The sequence below is a fragment of the Bos mutus genome, chromosome 22 (genome assembly GCF_027580195.1).
Source record: "Bos mutus isolate GX-2022 chromosome 22, NWIPB_WYAK_1.1, whole genome shotgun sequence".
In the NCBI taxonomy this organism is placed as follows: domain Eukaryota; kingdom Metazoa; phylum Chordata; class Mammalia; order Artiodactyla; family Bovidae; genus Bos; species Bos mutus.
The window spans coordinates 53,645,461-53,665,252 of record NC_091638.1 but is presented as its reverse complement, the minus strand read 5'-3'; the positions used below and the strand labels follow the sequence as shown (position 1 = coordinate 53,665,252).

The window sequence follows — 19,792 nt, the reverse complement described above, 5'->3', positions numbered from 1 at the left end:
GATCAAATAATTTCACAATTTGTATGAAAATACAAAAAACCGAAGATGGCGGAGGAATAGGATGGGCAGACCACTTTCTCCCACACAAATCCATCAAACAAACATTTAAACGCTGAGTAAATTCCACAAAACAACTTCTGAGTGCCGGCAGAGGACATCAGGCACCCAGAAAAGCAGCCCATTGTCTTCGAAAGGAGGTAGGAAAAAAACATAAAAGACAAAAAAAAAAAAAAAAGACAAAAGAGGTAGGGACAGAGCTCTGTCCTGGGAAGGGAGTCTTAAAAAGAGAGAAGTTTCCAAACACCAGGAAACACTCTCACTGCCGAGTCTGTGGTGAGCCTTGGAAGCACAGAGGGCAACATAACAAGGAAGAAAAAATAAATAAATAATTAAAACCCACAGATTAGGAGCCCAACGGTAACTCCCCCAGTGGAGAAGCAGTGCAGACGCCTGCACCCGCCACTAGCAAGCAGGGGCTAGGCAGGGAGGCGCGGGCTGCATTGCTTAGAGTAAGGACTGGGCCTGAATGCCCTGAGGGCAATCTGAGCGAACTAACTTGGGCAGCAAACCAGACTGTGGGATAGCTACCACGTGAAAACTCCTAACCTAAGATAGCACCAAGCCTGTGCGCAGAACAAAGGACTGAACAAAACTAGCCAGCTGCAGACCATTCCGCTCCGGTGACAGGCAGCCAGAGCCGGAAGGAGGCAATTGCAGCCCCAGAGAGACATTATCTACCAAACTGCAAGCAGGCTTCTTTGCTAACTAAGACTTCTTGGGGTTCTGGACAGTCAACATCTGCCTGAGAAGGTGCGCCAGTTGTACAGCAGAAAACCAAGCAGCAGGGATGGGGGAGGCGATAAGTCGCAGCGACTGCGCTCGCCAAACACATCATCACCTGAGCTGCTCGGACCTGGGAAGGGCACAAGACGCAGTTCCAACCAAATCTGCACCTCTGAGGACTACCTGAGTGCCTGAACCTGAGCAGCTTAGACCTGGGAGGTGCATGCAGCCCAGGGCCAGCCTCGGACAGTTCCCGGCGGAGCAACCTAGAGCCTGAGCTGCCTGGGCAGGGAGGGTGCACGCACCGTGAGCAGAGGCAGGCCCAGTGTGGCTAAGACACTGCGAGCACACGACAGTGTTATTTGTTTGCAGCGTCCCTCCCTTCCCACAGCGCGACTGAACAAGTGAGCCTAAAAAAGTGTCCACCACTGCCCTCCTTGTGTTAGGGAAGAAATCAGACACTGAAGAGACCAGCAAACAGAAGAAGCTAAAATAGAGGGAACCGCCTTGGAAGTGACAGATGCAATAGATTAAAACCCTGTAGTTAGTACCGACTACATAGGAAGGGGCCTATAGATTTTGAGAAATATAAGCCGGACCAAGGAACTATCTGAAAATGAACTGACCCCACCCTGCCCACAACACCACCAGAGAAAGTCCTAGATATATTTTTACGATCATTCTTTTTTTTTTTAATTAAAAAAATTTTTTTAATCCTCTATTACTCCTTTAATTTTCATTTTTATAACCTACTATTACTTTTGCAAAAAAAAAAAAACCCTATTTTTTAAAGCAAACTTCATATATATATATATTTTATAATTTTTGTGACTTTGTCTTTTTTTCTTCTTCTTTTCTTTAATATTGTATTTTTGAAAATCCAACCTCTACTCTAGATTTTTTAATCTTTGCTTTTTGATATTTGTTATCAATTTTGTACCTTTAAGAACCCAATCTTCAGTACCCATTTTTACTTGGGAGCGAGATTACTGGCTTGACTGCTCTCTCCCCCTTTGGACTCTCCTCTTCCTCCACCCTGTCTCCTCCTTCCACCTCTGTCTCCTCCCTCCCCCTTCTCTTCTCTACCCAACTCTGTGAATCACCAGTGTGTTCCAGACAGTGGAGAACACTTAGGGAACTGATTACTGGCTGGGTCTCTCTCCTTTTGATTCCCCCCCTTTTTATCCTCCTGGTCACCTCTTGTCTCCTTCCTCCCTCTTCTCTTCTCTGTATAACTCCGTGAACATCTCTGAGCGGTTCAGACTGTGGAGCGCACATAAGGAAGTGATTACTGGCTAGCTTGCTCTCTCCTCTTTTGATTCCACCTCATCTCATTCGGGTCACCTCTAATTCCCTCCTCCCTCTTCTCTTCTCCATGTAATTCTGTGAACATCTCTGGGTGTCCCTCACTGTGGAGAAACTTTTCATCTTTAGATGTTTTATCATTGGTGCTGTATAGAAGAAGTCTTGAGACTACTGTAAAAATAAGACTGAAAACCAGAAGCAGGAGGCTTAAGTCCAAAATCCTGAGAACACCAGAGAACTCCTGACTCCAGGGAACATTAATCAACAGGAGCTCATCAAACGCCTCCATACCTATACTGAAACCAAGCACCACCCAAGGGCCAACAAGTTCCAGAGCAAGACATATCATGCAAATTCTCCAGCAACACAGAAACACAGCGCGGAGCTTCAATATACAGGCTGCCCAAAGTTACTCCCAAACCATTGACATCTCATAACCCATTCCTGGACACTCCATTGCACTCCAGAGAGAAGAAATCCAGCTTCACCCACCAGAACACCAACACAAGCTTCACTAACCAAGAAACCTTGACAAGCCACCTGTACAACCCCACCCACAGTGAGGAACCTCCACAATAAAGAGAATTCCACAAACTGCCAGAAAACAGAAAGGCCACCCCAAACTCAGTAATATAAACAAGATGAAGAGACAGAGGAATACCCAGCAGATAAAGGAACAGGATAAATGCCCACCAAAGCAAACAAAAGAGGAAGAGATAGGGAATCTACCTGATAAACAATTCCAAATAATGACAGTGAAAATGATCCAAAATCTTGAAATCAAAATGGAATCACAGATAAATAACCTGGAGACAAGGACTGAGAAGATGCAAGAAAGGTTTAACAAGGACCCAGAAGAAATAAAAAAAAGTCAATATATAATGAATAATGCAATAAATGAGATCAAAAACACTCTGGAGGCAACAAATAGTAGAATAACGGAAGCAGAACATACGATTAGTGAAGTAGAAGATAGAATGGTAGAAATAAATGAATCAGAGAGGAAAAAAGAAAAATGAATTAATTGAGGACAATCTCAGAGACCTCCAGTATAATATTAAACGCTCCAACATTGGAATCATAGGAGTCCCAGAAGAAGACAAAAAGAAAGACCATGAGAAAATACTTGAGGAGATAATAGTTGAAAACTTCCTAAAATGGGGAAAGAAATAATCACCCAAGTCTAAGAAACCCAGAGAGTCCCAAACAGGATAAACCCAAGGTGAAACACCCCAAGACACATATTAATCAAATCAACAAAGATCAAACACAAAGAACAAATATTAAAAGCAGCAAAGGAAAAACAACAAATAACACACAAGGGGATTCCCATAAGGATAACAGCTGATCTTTCAATAGAAATTCTTCAAGCCAGGAGGGAATGGCAAGACATACTTAAAGTGATGAAAGAAAATAACCTACAGCCCAGATTACTGTACCCAGCAAAGATCTCATTCAAATATGAAGGAGAAATCAAAAGCTTCACAGACAAGTAACAGCTGAGAGAATTCACCACCACCAAACCAGCTCTCCAACAAATGCTAAAGGATATTCTCTAGACAGGAAACACAAAAAGGGTGTATAAATTCGAACCCAAAACAATAAAGTAAATGGCAACAGGATCATACTTATCAGTAATTACCTTAAATGTAAATGGGCTGAATGCCCCAACCAAAAGACAAAGACTGGCTGAATGGATACAAAAACAAGACCCCTACATATGTTGTCTACAAGAGACCCACCTCAAAACAGGGGACACATACAGACTGAAAGTGAAGGGCTGGAAAAAGATATTCCATGCAAATAGAAACCAAAAGAAAGCAGGAGTAGCAATACTCACATCAGATAAAATAGACTTTAAAACAAAGGCTGTGAACAGAGACAAAGAAGGTCACTACATAATGATCAAAGGATCAATCCAAGAAGAAGATATAACAATGATAAATATATATGCACCCAACATAGGAGCACCACAATATGTAAGACAAATGCTAACAAGTATGAAAGGGGAAATTGACAATAACACAATAATAGTGGGAGACTTTAATACCCCACTCACACCTATGGATAGATCAACTAAACAGAAAATTAATACGGAAACACAAACTTTAAATGATACAATAGACCAGTTAGACCTAATTGATATCTAAAGGACATTTCACCCCAAAACAATGAATTTCACCTTTTTCTCAAGGGCACACGGAACCTTCTCCAGGATAGATCACATCCTGGGCCATAAATCTAGCCTTGGTAAATTCAAAAAAATTGAAATCATTCCAAGCATCTTTTCTGACCACAATGCAGTAAGATTAGATCTCAATTACAGGAGAAAAAACTATTAAAAATTCCAACATATGGAGGCTGCACAACATGCTGCTGAATAACCAACAAATCACAGAAGAAATCAAAATATGCATAGAAATGAATGAAAATGAAAACACAACAACCCAACACCTGTGGGACACTGTAAAAGCAGTGCTAAGGGGAAAGTTCATAGCAATACAGGCATACCTCAAGAAATAAGAAAAAAGTCATATAAATAACCTAACTCTACACCTAAAGCAACTAGAAAAGGAAGAAATGAAGAATCCCAGGGTTAGTAAAAGGAAAGAAATCTTAAAAATTAGGGCAGAAATAAATGCAAAAGAAACAAAAGAGACCATAGCAAAAATCAACAAAGCTAAAAGCTGGTTCTTTGAAAGGATAAATAAAATTGACAAACCATTAGCCAGACTCATCAAGAAACAAAGAGAGAAAAATCAAATCAATAAAATTAGAAATGAAAATGGAGAGATCACAACAGACAACACAGAAATACAAAGGATCATAAGAGACTTCAGTTCAGTTTAGTTGCTCAGTCGTGTCCGACTCTTTGCGACCCCATGAATCACAGCACGGCAGGCCTCCCTGTCCATCACCAACTCCTGGAGTTCACTCAGACTCACGTCCATCGAGTCAGTGATGCTGTCCAGCCATCTCATCCTCTGTCGTCCCCTTCTCTTCCTGCCCCCAAACCCTCCCAGCATCAGAGTCTTTTCCAATGAGTCAACTCTTCGCATGAGGTGGCCAAAGTACTGGAGTTTCAGCTTTAGCATCATTCCTTCCAGAGACTACATATAATTGGCAATTATATGCCAATAAAATGGACAACGTGGAAGAAATGGACAAATTCTTGGAAAAGTACAACTTTCCAAAACTGAACCAGGAAGAAATAGAAAATCTTAACAGACACATCACAAGCACGGAAATTGAAACTGTAATCAGAAATCTTCCAGCAAACAAAAGCCCAGGTCCAGAAGGCTTCACAGCTGAATTCTACCAAAAATTTAGAGAAGAGCTAACACCTATCCTACTCAAACTCTTCCAGAAAACTGCAGAGGAAGATAAACTTCCAAACTCATTCTATGAGGCTACCATCACCCTAATACCAAAACCAGACAAAGATGCCACAAAAAAAGAAAACTACAGGCCAATATCACTGATGAACTTAGATGCAAAAATCCTTAACAAAATTCTAGCAATCAGAATCCAACAACACATTAAAAAGATCATACACCATGACCAAGTGGGCTTTAAACGAGGGATGCAAGGATTCTTCAATATCTGCAAATCAATCAATGTAATACACCACATTAACAAATAAAAAGTAAAAGCCATATGATTATCTCAGTAGATACAAAGCCTTTGACAAAATTCAACATCCATTTATGATAAAAACTCTCCAGAAAGCAGGAAGAGAAGGAACATACCTCAACATAATAAAAGCTATATATGACAAACCCACAGCAAACATTATCCTCAATGGTGAAAAACTGAAAGCATTTCCCCTAAAGCCAGGAACAAGACAAGGGTGGCCACTTTCACCACTACTATTCAACATAGTTTTGGAAGTTTTGGCCATGGCAGTCAGAGCAGAAAATGAAATAAAAGGAATCCAGATTGGAAAAGAAGAAGTAAAACTCTCACTGTGTGCAGATGACATGATCCTCTACATAGAAAACCCTAAAGACTCCACCAGAAAATTACCAGCTAATCAATGAAAATAGTAAAGTTGCAGGATATAAAATCAACACACAGAAATCCCTTGCATTCCTATACACTAATAATGAGAAAACGGAGAAATTAAGGAAACAATTTCATTCACCATTCCAATGAAAAGAATGAAATACTTAGGAATATATCTGCCTAAAGAAACTAAAATGATAGGATACTGAAAGAGGAACTCCCCAGGTCAGTAGGGGCCCAATATGCTACTGGAGATCAGTGGAGAAATAACTCCAGAAAGAATGAAGGAATGGAGCCAAAGCAAAAACAATACCCAGCTGTGGATGTGACTGGTGATAGAAGCAAGGTCCGATGCTGTAAAGAGCAATATTGCATGGGAACCTGGATGTCAGGTCCATGAATCAAGGCAAATTGGAAGTGGTCAAACAAGAGATGGCAAGAGTGAATGTCGACATTCTAGGAATCAGCAAACTAAAATGGACTGGAATGGGCAAATTTAACTCAGATGACCATTATATCTACTACTGCGGGCAGGAATCCCTCAGAAGAAATGGAGTAGCCATCATGGTCAACAAAAGAGTCTGAAATGCAGTACTTGGATGCAATCTCAAAAACGACAGAATGATCTCTGTTCATTTCCAAGGTAAACCATTCAATATCACAGTAATCCAAGTCTATGCCCCAACCAGTAATGCTAAAGAAGCTGAAGTTGAACGGTTCTATGAAGACCTACAAGACCTTTTAGAATTAACACCCCAAAATGATGTCCTTTTCATTATAGAGGACTGGAATGCAAAAGTAGGAAGTCATGAAACACCTGGAGTAACAGGCAAATTTGGCCTTGGAATACGGAATGAAGCAGGGCAAAGGCCAATAGAGTTTTGCCAAGAAAATGCACTGGTCAGAGCAAACACTCTCTTCCAACAACACAAGAGAAGACATCACCAGATGGTCAACACTGAAATCAGACTGATTATATTCTTTGCAGCCAGGATGGACAAGCTCTACACAGTCAGCAAAAACAAGACCAGGAGCTGACTGTGGCTCAGATCATGAACTCCTTATTGCCAAATTCAGACTTAAATTGAAGAAAGTAGGGAAAACCACTAGACCTAAATCAAATCCCTTATGATTATACAGTGGAAGTGAGAAATAGATTTAAGGGCCTAGATCTGATAGAGTGCCTGATGAACTACGGACGGAGGTTTGTGACATTGTACAGGAGACAGGGATCAAGACCATCCCCATGGAAAAGACATGCAAAATAGCAAAATGGCTGTCTGATGAGGCCTTACAAATAGCTGTGAAAAGAAGAGAAGCGAAAAGCAAAGGAGAAAAGGAAAGATATAAGCATCTGAATGTAGAGTTCCAAAGAAGAGCAAGAAGAGATAAGAAAGCCTTCCTCAGCGATCAATGCAAAGAAATAGAGGAAAACAACAGAATGGGAAAGACTAGAGATCTCTTCAAGAAAATTAGAGGTACCAAGGGAACATTTTGTGCAAAGATGGACTCGATAAAAGACAGAAATGGTATGGACCTAACAGAAGCAGTAGATATTAGGAAGAGGTGGCAGGAATACACAGAAGAACTAGACAAAAAAGATCTTCACGACCCAGATAATCACGATGGTGTGATCACTGACCTAGAGCCAGACATCCTGGAATGTGAAGTCAAGTGGGCCTTAGAAAGCATCACTACGAACAAAGCTAGTGGAGGTGATGGAATTCCAGTTGAACTATTTCAAATCCTGAAAGATAATGCTGTGAAAGTGCTGCACTCAATATGCCAGCAAATTTGGAAAACTCAACAGGGACCACAGGACTGGAAAAGGTCCGTTTTCATTCCAATCCCAAAGGCAATGCCAAAGAATGCTCAAACTACCACACCATTGCACTCATCTCACACGCTAGTAAAGTAATGCTCAAAATCCTCCAAGCCACGCTTCAGCAGTATGTGAACTGTGAACTTCCAGATGTTCAAGCTGGTTTCAGAAAAGGCAGAGGAACCAGAGATCAAATTGCGAACATCTGCTGGATCATGGAAAAAAGCAAGAGTGTTCCAGAAAAACATCTATTTCTGCTTTATTGACTATGCCAAAGCCTTTGACTGTGTGGATCACAATAAACTGTGGAGAATTCTGAAAGAGATGGGAATACCAGACCACCTGACCTGCCTCTTGAGAAACCTATATGCAGGTCAGGAAGCAACAGTTAGAACTGGACATGGAACAACAGACTGGTTCCAAATAGGCAAAGGAACCTATACCATCAAGGCTGTATATTGTCACCCTGCTTATTTAACTTATATGCAGAGTACATCATGAGAAATGCTGGGCTGGAAGAAGCACAAGCTGGAATCAAGATTGCCGGGAGAAATATCAATAACCTCAGATATGCAGATGACACCACCCTTATGCAGAAAGTGAAGAGGAACTAAAAAGCCTCTTGATGAAAGTGAAAGTGGAGAGTGAAAAAGTTGGGTTGAAACTCAACATTCAGAAAACAAAGATCATGGCATCTGGTCCCATCACTTCATGGGAAATAGATGGGGAAAAAGTGGAAACAGTATCAGACTTTATCTTTTTGGGCTCCAAAATCACTGCAGATGGTGACTGCAGCCATGAAATTAAAACACTCTTACTCCTTGGAAGGAAAGTTATGACCAATCTAAACAGCATATTGAAAAGCAGAGACACTATTTTGCCAACAAAGGTCCGTCTAGTCAAGGCTATGGTTTTTCCAGTGGTCATGTATAGATGTGAGAGTTGGACTGTGAAGAAAGCTGAGTGCCGAAGAACTGATGGTTTTGAACTGTGGTGTTGGAGAAGACTCTTGAGAGTCCCTTGGACAGCAAGGAGATCCAACCAGTCCATTCTGAAGGAGATCAGCCCTGGGATTTGTTTGGAAGGATTGATGCCAAAGCTGAAACTCCAGTACTTTGGCCACCTCATGCGAAGAGTTGACTCATTAGAAAAGACTCTGATGCTGGGAGGGATTGGGGGCAGAAGGAGTAGGGGACGACAGAGGATGAGATGGCTGGATGGCATCACTGACTCGACGGACGTGAGTCTGAGTGGACTCCGGGAGTTGGTGATGGATAGGGAGGCCTGGCGTGCTGAGATTCATGGGGTTGCAAAGAGGCAGACACGACTGAGGGAGTGAACTGAACTGAAGGAAGCTAAAGACCTATATATAGAAAACTATAAAACACTGGTGAAAGAAATCAAAGAGGACACTAATAGATAGAGAAACATACCATGTTCATGGATCGGAAGAATCGATATAGTAAAAATGAGTATACTACCCAAAGCAATCTATAGATTCAATGCAATCCCTATCAAGCTACCAATGGTATTTTTCACAGAGGTAGAAGAAATAATTTCACAATTTTTATGGAAATACAAAAAACCTTGAATAGCCAAAGCAATCTTGAGAAAGAAGAATGGAACTGGAGCAATCAACCTGCTTGACTTCAGGCTATACTACAAAGCTACAGTCATCAGGACAGTATGGTATGGGCACAAAGACAGAAATAATGGATCAATGGAACAAAATAGAAAGCCCAGAGATAAATCCATGCACCTGTGGACACCTTATCTTTGACAAAGAAGGCAAGAATATACAATGGATTAAAGACAATCTCTTAACAAGTGGTGCTGGGAAAACTGGTCAACCACTTGTAAAAGAATGAAACTAGAACACTTTCTAACACCATACACAAAAATAAATTCAAAATGGATTAAAGATGTAAACATAAGACCAGAAACTATAAAACTCCTAGAGGAGAACATAGGCAAAACACTCTCCGACATACATCACAGCAGGATCCTCTATGACCCACCTCCCAGAGTAATGGAAATAAAAGCAAAAATAAACAAAAGGGACCTAATTAAACTTAAAAGCTTTTGCACAACAAAGGAAACTGTAAGCAAGGTGAAAAGACAGCCTTCAGAATGGGAGAAAATAATAGCAAATGAAGCAACTGACAAAGAATTAATCTCAAAAATATACAAGCAACTCCTGCAGCTCAATTCCAGAAAAATAAACAACCCAATCAAAAAATGGGCCAAAGAACTAAATAGACATTTCTCCAAAGAAGACATACAGATGGCTAACCAACACATGAAAAGATGCTCAACATCACTCATTATCAGAGAAATGCAAATCAAAACCACAATGAGGTACCATTTCATTCCAGTCAGAATGGCTACTATCAAAAAGTCTACAAACAGTAAATGCTGGAGAGGGTGTGGAGAAAAGGGCCCTCTTACACTGTTGGTGGGAATGTAAACTAGTACAGCCACTATGGAGAACAGTGTGGAGATTCCTTAAAAAAAAACTGGAAATAGAACTGCCTTATGACCCAGCAATCCCACTGCTGGGCATATACACTGAGGAAACCAGAATTGAAAGAGACACGTGTATCTCAATGTTCATTGCAGCACTGTTTATAATAGCCAGGACATGGAAGCAACCTAGATGCCCATCAGAAGACAAATGGATAAGAAAGCTGTGGTACATATACACAATGGAGTATTACTCAGCCATTAAAAAGAATTCATTTTAATCAGTTCTAATGAGGTGGATGAAACTGGAGCCTATTATACAGAGTGAAGTAAGCCAGAAAGAAAAACATCAGTACAGTATCAGTTCAGTTAAGTTACTCAGTCGTGTCCAACTCCTTGTGACCCCATGAATCGCAGCACGCCAGGCCTCCCCGTCCATCACCAACTCCCGGAGTTTACCCAACCCCCTGCACCATTTAGGCACTCATGTCTGTCGAGTCAGTGATGGCCATCCAGCCACCTCATCTTCCGTCGTCCCCTTCTCTTCCTGCCCCCAATCCCTTCCAACATCAGAGTCTTTTCCAATGAGTCAACTCTTTGCATGAGGTGGCCAAAGTACTGGAGTTTCAGCTTTAGCATCATTCCTTCCAAACAAACCCAGGACTGATTTCCTTCAGAATGGACTGGTTGGATCGCCTTGCAGTCCAAGGGACTCTCAAGAGTCTTCTCCAACACCACAGTTCAAAAGCATCAATTCTTCAGCGCTCAGCCTTCTTCACAGACCAACTCTCACATCCATACATGACCACAGGAAAAACCATAGCCAATGCATATATATGGAATTCAGAAAGATAGTAATGATAACCCTATATGCGAGACAGCAAAAGAGACACAGATGTATAGAACGGTCTTTTGGGCTCTGTGGGAGAGGGTGAGGGTGGGATGATATCGGAGAATGGCATTGAAACATGTATGTTATCATATGTGAAACAGATTGCCAGTCCAGGTTCGATGCATGAGACAGGGTGCTCAGGGCTGGTGCACTGGGATGACCCAGAGGAATGGGATGGGGAGGGAGGTAGGAGGGGAGTTCAGGATGGGGAACACGTGTACACCTGAGGCCGATTCATGTCAGTGTATGGCAAAACCACTACAATATTGTAAAGTAATTAGCCTCCAATTAAAATGAATAAATTTAAATAAATAAAAATGGATACCAATGTAGTTGTTTACAAAATAGCAACAGACTCATAGATTTACAAAGAAGCTTATGGTTACCACAGGGGAAAAGCCAGGTCAGGGAAGTATAAATATTTAAGTTGGAATTAATATACACACACTAATATGTATATAAAAGAGGTATCAATTATACCTACTCTATAACACAGGAAATTGTACTCTACAGTCTTTAATAACCTATATGGGAAAAGAATCTGAAAAATAATAGATATACTTTTATGTATAACTGTTTGAAGTTGATGGATACCCAAAACAAACACAATAGCGTGAATCAACTGTACTCATTATAAAATAAAATTATATTAATAATAATTTACAAAATAATATGACTAAAAGGAACTTTTCTATGAAAGAAGAAAGCCACAAACATTGAGAATATTCTTGTGATTGCGTGGAGGGTGGTGCTGAGGAAGGTTGAATTGAGAGTTAGAACCTGGAGATGAAAACTTACACACACACACACACATCTATTGATATATTGGATAAACAAGGTAATACTTATAGCACAAGGAACTGTATTCAATAATCTATACTAACCCTTAATGCAAAAGTATATGAAGAAAAATTTATGTGTAACTGAATCACTGTGATGTTTATAAGAAAATAACAGATTTTAAATCAAGCAGAGTTCAATTTTTTTTTAACATTTTTAAAAATAGAGGTCCCAGCATAGCAATTTAATTCTGTAAAATGTATTCAAGAGCGATTTTTGTAGCAGAAGTTTTTTGAAAAGCCCTAATATTTATCAGTAGGGAAGGTCACAGAGCATTCTCTGGGGTCCAGCTGGGGACTCCAGGCTTCCAGTGCCGGTGGCTCAGGTTCAATCAAGTGTGGGGTATGTATGATAGAACCAAGTGTCACTCTTACAGTGAATGGATGGGAGTCCATGTGTATCCCCACAGAGCAATCTCAAATAAAATGCTGAATGAGAAAGGTCTCTCTTAGGACCACTTATTTCCACTTAAAAACTGCCAAGAAAAACGACATTACCCATGATATATATGGGAAATAAAGTCGTCAGAACGAAGGTTCTGGGCTCTGGGAATAGGATAGATTTTTCGGAAGAGTAACAAAGAGAATTCTACCTTTGTCCCTAAAATGTTCTTTCCTTTTACATAAAAAAGAAAATCTGAGCCCCAAATTGACAAAATGTTTAAATTTTTCATTCTGAGAGGTGGACAGGTGGGTGTTTGTTTAAGTACTCTTCATCCTTTCTTCTATTTTTAAATTTTGAAAAGAGCCAAGTTAAAGAAGCAAAGGACACAGGGTTCCCAAAGGAGCTGTGTGGTGACTGGGATGCCCGTGCAGCACCTGGGAGAATGGTGGGCAGGTGGGCCTGTCCTCTAAGAGGCGCAGGGAAGACAATTCAGAGTTTTCCCTGATTTTCACAGGGTGTGTGTACCCCTCAAGTCGCTCTTTCTCATGGGCAGGGTCAAAGGCCTCTGTGAAGAGTGTGGGTGAAGCAAGTCACGATTTTGCCAGCAGCTTACCGTCTCCAGCTCCGTTTCCAAGCTGCAGTTTTTAATCTGTGGGAACACCTCACTGTACTTGCTGGGGTACGCAGATGCCAGGTAATCTTTCACTTGCTCCAGGTTGTTGGCTGTCAAAAAGCCATCTTCAAGGTCGAAAGAGTTGGTCAGCAGCAGAATCACCCTGCAAGCACAGCAGTTGGTTACAAAGGTGGCTGTCACCAAACCCTCTCCCACCTATGGAATGTGTTGATTGGTGAGCTTTTAGAGGACAGGGTGATTGTAAATGACTTTGAAGGAGCCTCAGATAGAAACGGTGATGACCAAAGGAACCAAACCCACATGGCTGGGTGGGCTATTTTAACCTCAGGATCAGCATTGTCAGAGAACCTCCAGCGATGATGGGCAAGTTCTACTTGAGTGCTCTCCAATCTCGTACCCACTCGCCACACGTGGCCACTGAGTACTCGAATGAGGCTAGAGCCGCTGAGAGGCTGATTTCAACTACCTTACGCCGAGATGGAGACCAATCTTAAATCAAGAATGGATGCTTTTGAACTGTGGTGCTGGAGAAGGTTCTTGAGAGTGCCCTGGACAGCAAAAGATTAAACCAGTCAATCCTAAAAGGACATCGACCCTGAATATTCATTGGAAGGACTGATGCTGAAGCTCCAATACTCTGGCCACCTGATGCGAAGAGCTGACTCACTGGAAAAGACCCTGATGCTGGGCAAGATTGAAGGCAGGAAAAGGGGGTGACAGATGATGAGATGGTTGGGTGGCATCACTGACTCAATGGACATGAGTTTGAGCAAACTCTGGGAGACAGTGGACAACAGGGAAGCCTGGTGTGCTGCAGTCCATGGGGTGGCAAAGTCAGATACGACTTACCCACTGAACAACAACAACAAAACAAAATTTTAGCTAGTGTTAAACCAATTTACACTTAAATTTGTAAATAGCCCTTGTGGCTAGGGACTGCTGTACTGGCCAGCATAGCTTCTGGATGATGTTTCTTGTTTTGGGTAAGGGGGCACCAGAAAGATTCTGCAGGCTCCACGGCTCAGCTGGGGAGCTCTTGGTTACCTCTGAGGTGGGGGAGATGGGGCAGAAGAAGCTGGTTTCCCATGTGTTGAATGCCCTTTGGTGCTAAGTGCTCTGAATACACAAAACTGCCCTCATCCCCTCAGGCAGATGCCAGTGGTTCTGATTTGAACCCTGGATCGAGGGTGGCAAAGACAGTGCCCTTTGCCCCAAGGGGTATCAAAATACCCCTTGATTTCCGGGCTCTGCCTCTTCTCAGAGGCCCTTCAGCTCAGGCCCGTGCAGGCTCACTGGCCCCCTTGAGGCCTGGGGCCCACCAGGTGGCCCAGGCTTACTTGTTCAAGCAGCTCTCGTAGTTGAAGGTGGCCTTGAAGCCATAGATGGAGAAGGTGACGATGCTGGCAAAGATGGAGGTGGAGCTGTTGATGATGGACACGATGATGGCGTGCTTCTGGCAGTTGTTGGAGGGCTCGTTGTAGCTGGCAAAGGCGATGAGGCTGCCGAACCCCAGGCCGAGTGAGAAGAAGATCTGGGTGGCTGCGTTGATCCAGGCCTTGGGGTTGGCCAACTGCTCCATCTGTGGGGAGCGGTTGGGGGGGAAAGCCAGTGGGAACAGCGTGGGTGAACCCCAGGTGGGAACCCCAGGCTCTCAGACCAGCAGGGGGCGGGGACCCAGAGAGGGGAAGGAACTGGCCTGCGGCACAGAGCCAGCCAGGGCAGGCCTGAGGCTCGAACCTGGCAGGGCCAGGTTCTCAGCGGATAAAACACATCCTCATGTCACAGCCCCCACTGCCTCTTACCCAGAGGAGACGGTGTCAGATAAAATAGTTCTCAAAGGAATTGAGCCCCTGATCCATGACCCACGCACTGCATGGGTCTCGGCCTCCAGAAATGGAGGTGCTGGTGCCCAAGGCTGACGTGTGCCCCGGCACTGACGTTAGGGGCAGTGCTGCTCCAGTCACTGTTTCCAGGGACCAGACTTGCTAAATGACTGTCGCGTCCCAAAGGCAACAGGGGCTCTCTCAACAGGATCATGAGGGGCCCTGCCGTGTGTGGGTTCACCCCCATAGGGAAAGGGGTGCTTAGAAGTGCGAGCAGGAGGGTGAGCTGACTGCAGGGATGCTCCTGGTGAACAACTTGGTCCGCAGCTGGAGTGGAGGGTTTGGGGTGAGACTGGGGCAGCAGAGGTTGGGGGCAGGGAGGATGAGCATGAAGGTGGACCACAGGGTCACGCCACAGCATTCACAGGCGTGGGGGCTCCCTGGCTGAGGACAGGGAAGCCACGACCCTCACTGCCTGGCGGGCTCACGACTGCTCCACTCCCGCTTGGTCTCACCCTTCCACCCGTCCTGGAAGGTGGGGGAATGAATGGGGGTACCCTTGGGGCCCCTCCCCTCCAGCCCATACCTTGGGAGTGAACATGTATGCCAGGCCATTGGTGGCTCCATGGAGCGTGAGGCCCCTGACCAGGTAGATGATGAGCACACAGTAGGGCAGCAATGCAGTGAAGTACACCACCTGTGGGCCCCAGAGCACAGAGTCAGCTCCCTGGAGAAGCGGGGACCACAGGGCCCTTAGGCCCAAGGAAGGCAGACCCGCCACCCCCACGGAACGCCACAGCACCATCTTGGCTGTTTGGGTGACCGACAGCTGGGAAGGTATTGTGGTTCTTGGTCAGACACGGGTTCTGAGTTTGGGGAACTGGGTGGTGGACATGGATGCCCATGCGTGTGACCCCCAGGAAATCTCCTGTTCAGTGGAGAAGAGGAACAGGTCCTGGAAAGCTCTGTCTTCCAGCCTCCCTGCAACTCAACCTTATTCCAGAAAGGACTCGAGGCTGCCCACAGGAATACATCATGAGATATCCGTGTAAAAAGAAAATGTGGGCAATCCAGGAAGATGCGCCCTGAGGAAAAGGCGGCTCACAGAAGAGGTGAGGTGCTACCCAGATTCTGAGCCAGACTGATCTGAGCTTCCTCATGGCCCAGGCAGAGCAGGAAGCAGTCACACAGGATTTATATCATCTCTGAAAGGCAAAAAAAACCCAGGAGCTTGGAGGAAGGTCAGGCACCCCCAGGACTGGGGCCCGAGACAAGCTTGGCCATGAGTGTATAAAGGAAAAGCAGTGTCATCTGGTGTTCCTGTGAAAAATACAATAGCAATGCAACGGTTTTCATGAAAGGCCTCACTTCCACGGGCTTTTTCTTTAAGGTACAAAGTAGATGTACTCAGAGGGAAGCACACCCCACATAGAGTGTGGGCCACCTCAGAAGGTGAGAGAGGCCTTCCCTGGGCTTTAAAGGCGCATATCAGTGGGATGTTTTTTGTCAACCAGTTCTTTCCCTGCTGACGTATGTCATGGGTTCACTGATGTTTTATCTTTGACTTTCATGGTAGCTTTTCCACACTGCGCAGTGTTTCCACAAAGTCTTACAATAGAGGCCTTCGAGTGCACGGATGCCCACACGGGGCTGGAATTAGTTTTTCTGCAGATCAACTTGTATGTGCAGCAGAGCCCCTTTTCCAACACTGTGCACATTTTTTTGTCTGCGTGGTTATCTTCTGTGGCTGCGGGGGGGGAATTGTTTTGGGTTTGTTTCTTTTCTTTCTTTTTTTCTTTTTTTTTAAGTAAAAGCAGTTCCCGTCATGTTTGGGTCCCCCTGTGAGAACCAGAGCTGGTGACTCAAGTCCAGCTGCACCCGGCCCTCCACTCCCACTGAGGTGTGGCACTATCTTCCCAAGAATTTCCAAGGATACCTGAGTGGTGCTCTGCCCTGTCACCCTGGGGACAGCAGGCAAAAGTCAGGTGTGTCTTCTATGATTGCTTCTTAAGTGAGGATATTGTAACTTGAGATGAGTAATACAGCCACATGAGATTACACGAAGATAAACCAGGTTCAAGATGGGAACGGGAAAGTGGAAAGAGAGGGCATCTGGCCAGTGAGCTGAAGGAAATCAAGAGACAACAGGGAAGGGGTGACCACTGTCTGTAACCAGGGGCACTCGGGGGACACACGGAGCCAGGCCTTGGTCGCCCCCAAGGTCAGCAAGGTTTGGTGACCTTGGTCCCCCTCAGGTCGGCACGTTTCCTGGAGAGCTCTCTTCAGTCGAGACCAGGCTGGCTCACCTCTCCCCAGTCAGAGAAGCTAGAAGGATTGCTGGATGTGTGATCCAGGCTAAACTACTTGGAAAAACCGTTTGTGAATAATCTGAAAACAAACCTGGGAGGGGAAGAAAGCAGAGTCCAACAAAGAAAGCCAACATACAGCACCCAGGGTTTAACAAAATTCACCCCCATAAATAGAGCTGTTGGAGCTCCTATGACTCAGTAACAGCTACAACAAAAAACAAAAAAAAACACAACCCAATCCAAAGATGGGCAGAAGCCCTAAAGAGACATTTCCCCAAAGACACTCAGATGGACAATGGGCACATGAAAAGATGTTCAACGTCGCTAGTCACTAGACAAATCAAAACTACAATGAGGCATCGCCTCACACTGGTCAGAGTGGCCGTCATTAAAAAAAGTCTACAAATAGCAAATGCTGGAGAGAGTGTGCAGAAAAGGGAGCCCTCCCACACTGTTGGTGGGAATGTAAGATGGCACAGCCACTAGAGAAAGCCTCCGAAAACTAGAGTTGCCATATGACCCAGCAGTCCCACTCCTGGGCATATACTCAGACAAAACTAAAAGTAAAAAAAGATACATGCACCCTTAACGTTCACAGCAGCGCTATTCATGACAGACAAGACATGGGGACAGCCTGAATGTCCGTCAACAGATGAATAAAGAAGATGTGATATACGTAAGCAATGGACTATTACTCAGCCATGCTGCTGCTACTGCTACCAAGTCACTTCAGGCTCCACCATCCCTGGGATTCTCCAGGCAAGAACACTGGAGTGGGTTGCCATTTCCTTCTCCAATGCATGAAAGTGAAAAGTGAAAGTGAAGTCGTGTCAGACTCTCAGCGACCCTATGGACTGCAGCCTACCGGGCTCCTCCGTCCATGGGATTTTCCAGGCAAGAGGACTGGAGTGGGGTGCCACTGCCTTCTCCGACTCAGCCATAAAGAGAATGAAATCATGCCATCTGCAGTGACACGGATGGGCCCACAAGTTGTACTAACTGAAGTCAGTCAGAATGACAAGTACCATATGATATCACTTACATGTGGAATCCAAAATATGACAGAAATGAACATAGCTACAAAACAGAGAACAGATTTGTGGTTGCTAAGGAAAAGGGGGTGGGGGGCTTGGACTGGAGTCTGGGATTAGCCGATGCAAACTATAAAACATATATACATATAATGGATAAACAGCAAGGTCCCATTGAGAGAGTCATTTCCTAGGCAGGTTGATAGGGAGTCTAGGGGTGCCCAAGGAGAGAGGGCTCTGGAATTCTCAAGGAGGAAGAAAGGACAAACTATTTTTCTTTCTCCACATTCCTTAGGATTATATAACAATAATGTATCCTGCCTAAGGACAGTCTTTGGATTCAACCTTCTGTTATCTTAAAATGTTAATTATGGGAGTAGACCTGGTCTTTACAAGGATGTATCTTGCCTGAGGACAGTGTTATCTTAAAATGTAAATTATGGGAGTAGGTCTGGTGAGGTCTTTACAACCTCCAGATATTCTTTGGATTATATAACTTCATTGTTAACACTAGCAAGGGGGTACTCTTTCTACCCTCTTCTGATGCCTATGTCAGAAGCTTTCTCTATCTCCTTTATACTTTAATAAAACTTTATTACACAAAAGCTCTGAGCAATCAAGCCTCGTCTCTGGCCCCTGATTGAATTCTTCTCCTCCGGGGGCCAAGAATCCCGGTGTATTCGCGTGATTCAACAACAACCTTTCACTATTGTCTAGCGCAGGATGCACTAAATATCCTGTAATAAACCATAAAGGAAAAGAATATGAAAAGAATACCCACAACTGAATCACTTTGCTGTACACCATAAACTAACAACTGTTGGGCACTTTTGTCACGGAGGGGGGCGTAGCTTAAGCCGAGGAAATAGTCAGTCTTCCTGTCATGACGTGTCCTCATTTAGCAAGTTTCTCAGTGATCTGGAAAAGGGATGGCCTCATCGCTGAAACTCCAATATTTTGGCCACCAGATACAAAGAGCTGACTCATTTGAAAAGACCCTGATGCTAGGAAAGATTGAAGGCAGGAGGAGAAGGGGACAACAGAGGATGAGATGGTTGGATGGCATCACCGACTTGATGGACATGGGTTTGGCTGGACTCCAGGAGCTGGTGATGGACAGGGAGGCCTGGCAAGCTGCGGTTCATGGGGTCGCAAAGTCGGACATGACTGAGCGACTGAACTGAACACTGAATCTCCACATTTGCAGATACTGCCCTTGGATCTTCTGGACCATGTTCATGATAATTTGGCAGAGGCCATTGGTGAAACCTTTTTTCTGAGCATAAAATATCCTCCAAACTTCAAGATGGGACAGAGTGAGTTGCTGTAGAATCTCAGCTTTTTGATGGTGAGATGGGGGTTATTGGGACTAAGATGCTGGCCATCACGGGGCCCCGGAAACCGAAAGAAGATAACCTACTAGACACGGTACTGGGGTGTCACTGGACACCTAAAATACTGTGGGTAGCTCTGGTCTCGATGCCTCAAGAAACACACAGTG

At 44.1% G+C, this 19,792-nt stretch overlaps 1 protein-coding gene across 3 annotated transcripts in view; it reads right to left on the bottom strand.

Moving 5' to 3' along the window:
• SLC6A20 (solute carrier family 6 member 20) overlaps window positions 1-19,792 on the bottom strand; it is a 55,981-nt gene that overhangs the window by 17,032 nt on the left and 19,157 nt on the right. For all 3 annotated transcript variants that reach the window (XM_070360416.1, XM_070360414.1, XM_070360415.1), the window contains exons 5-7: window positions 15,538-15,648; window positions 14,466-14,707; window positions 13,108-13,270 (exon numbers count right to left, since the gene is read on the bottom strand). In XM_070360416.1, the coding sequence (XP_070216517.1) occupies window positions 13,108-13,270; window positions 14,466-14,707; window positions 15,538-15,648 (516 nt within the window). The remainder of the gene's footprint in view (window positions 1-13,107; window positions 13,271-14,465; window positions 14,708-15,537; window positions 15,649-19,792) is intronic.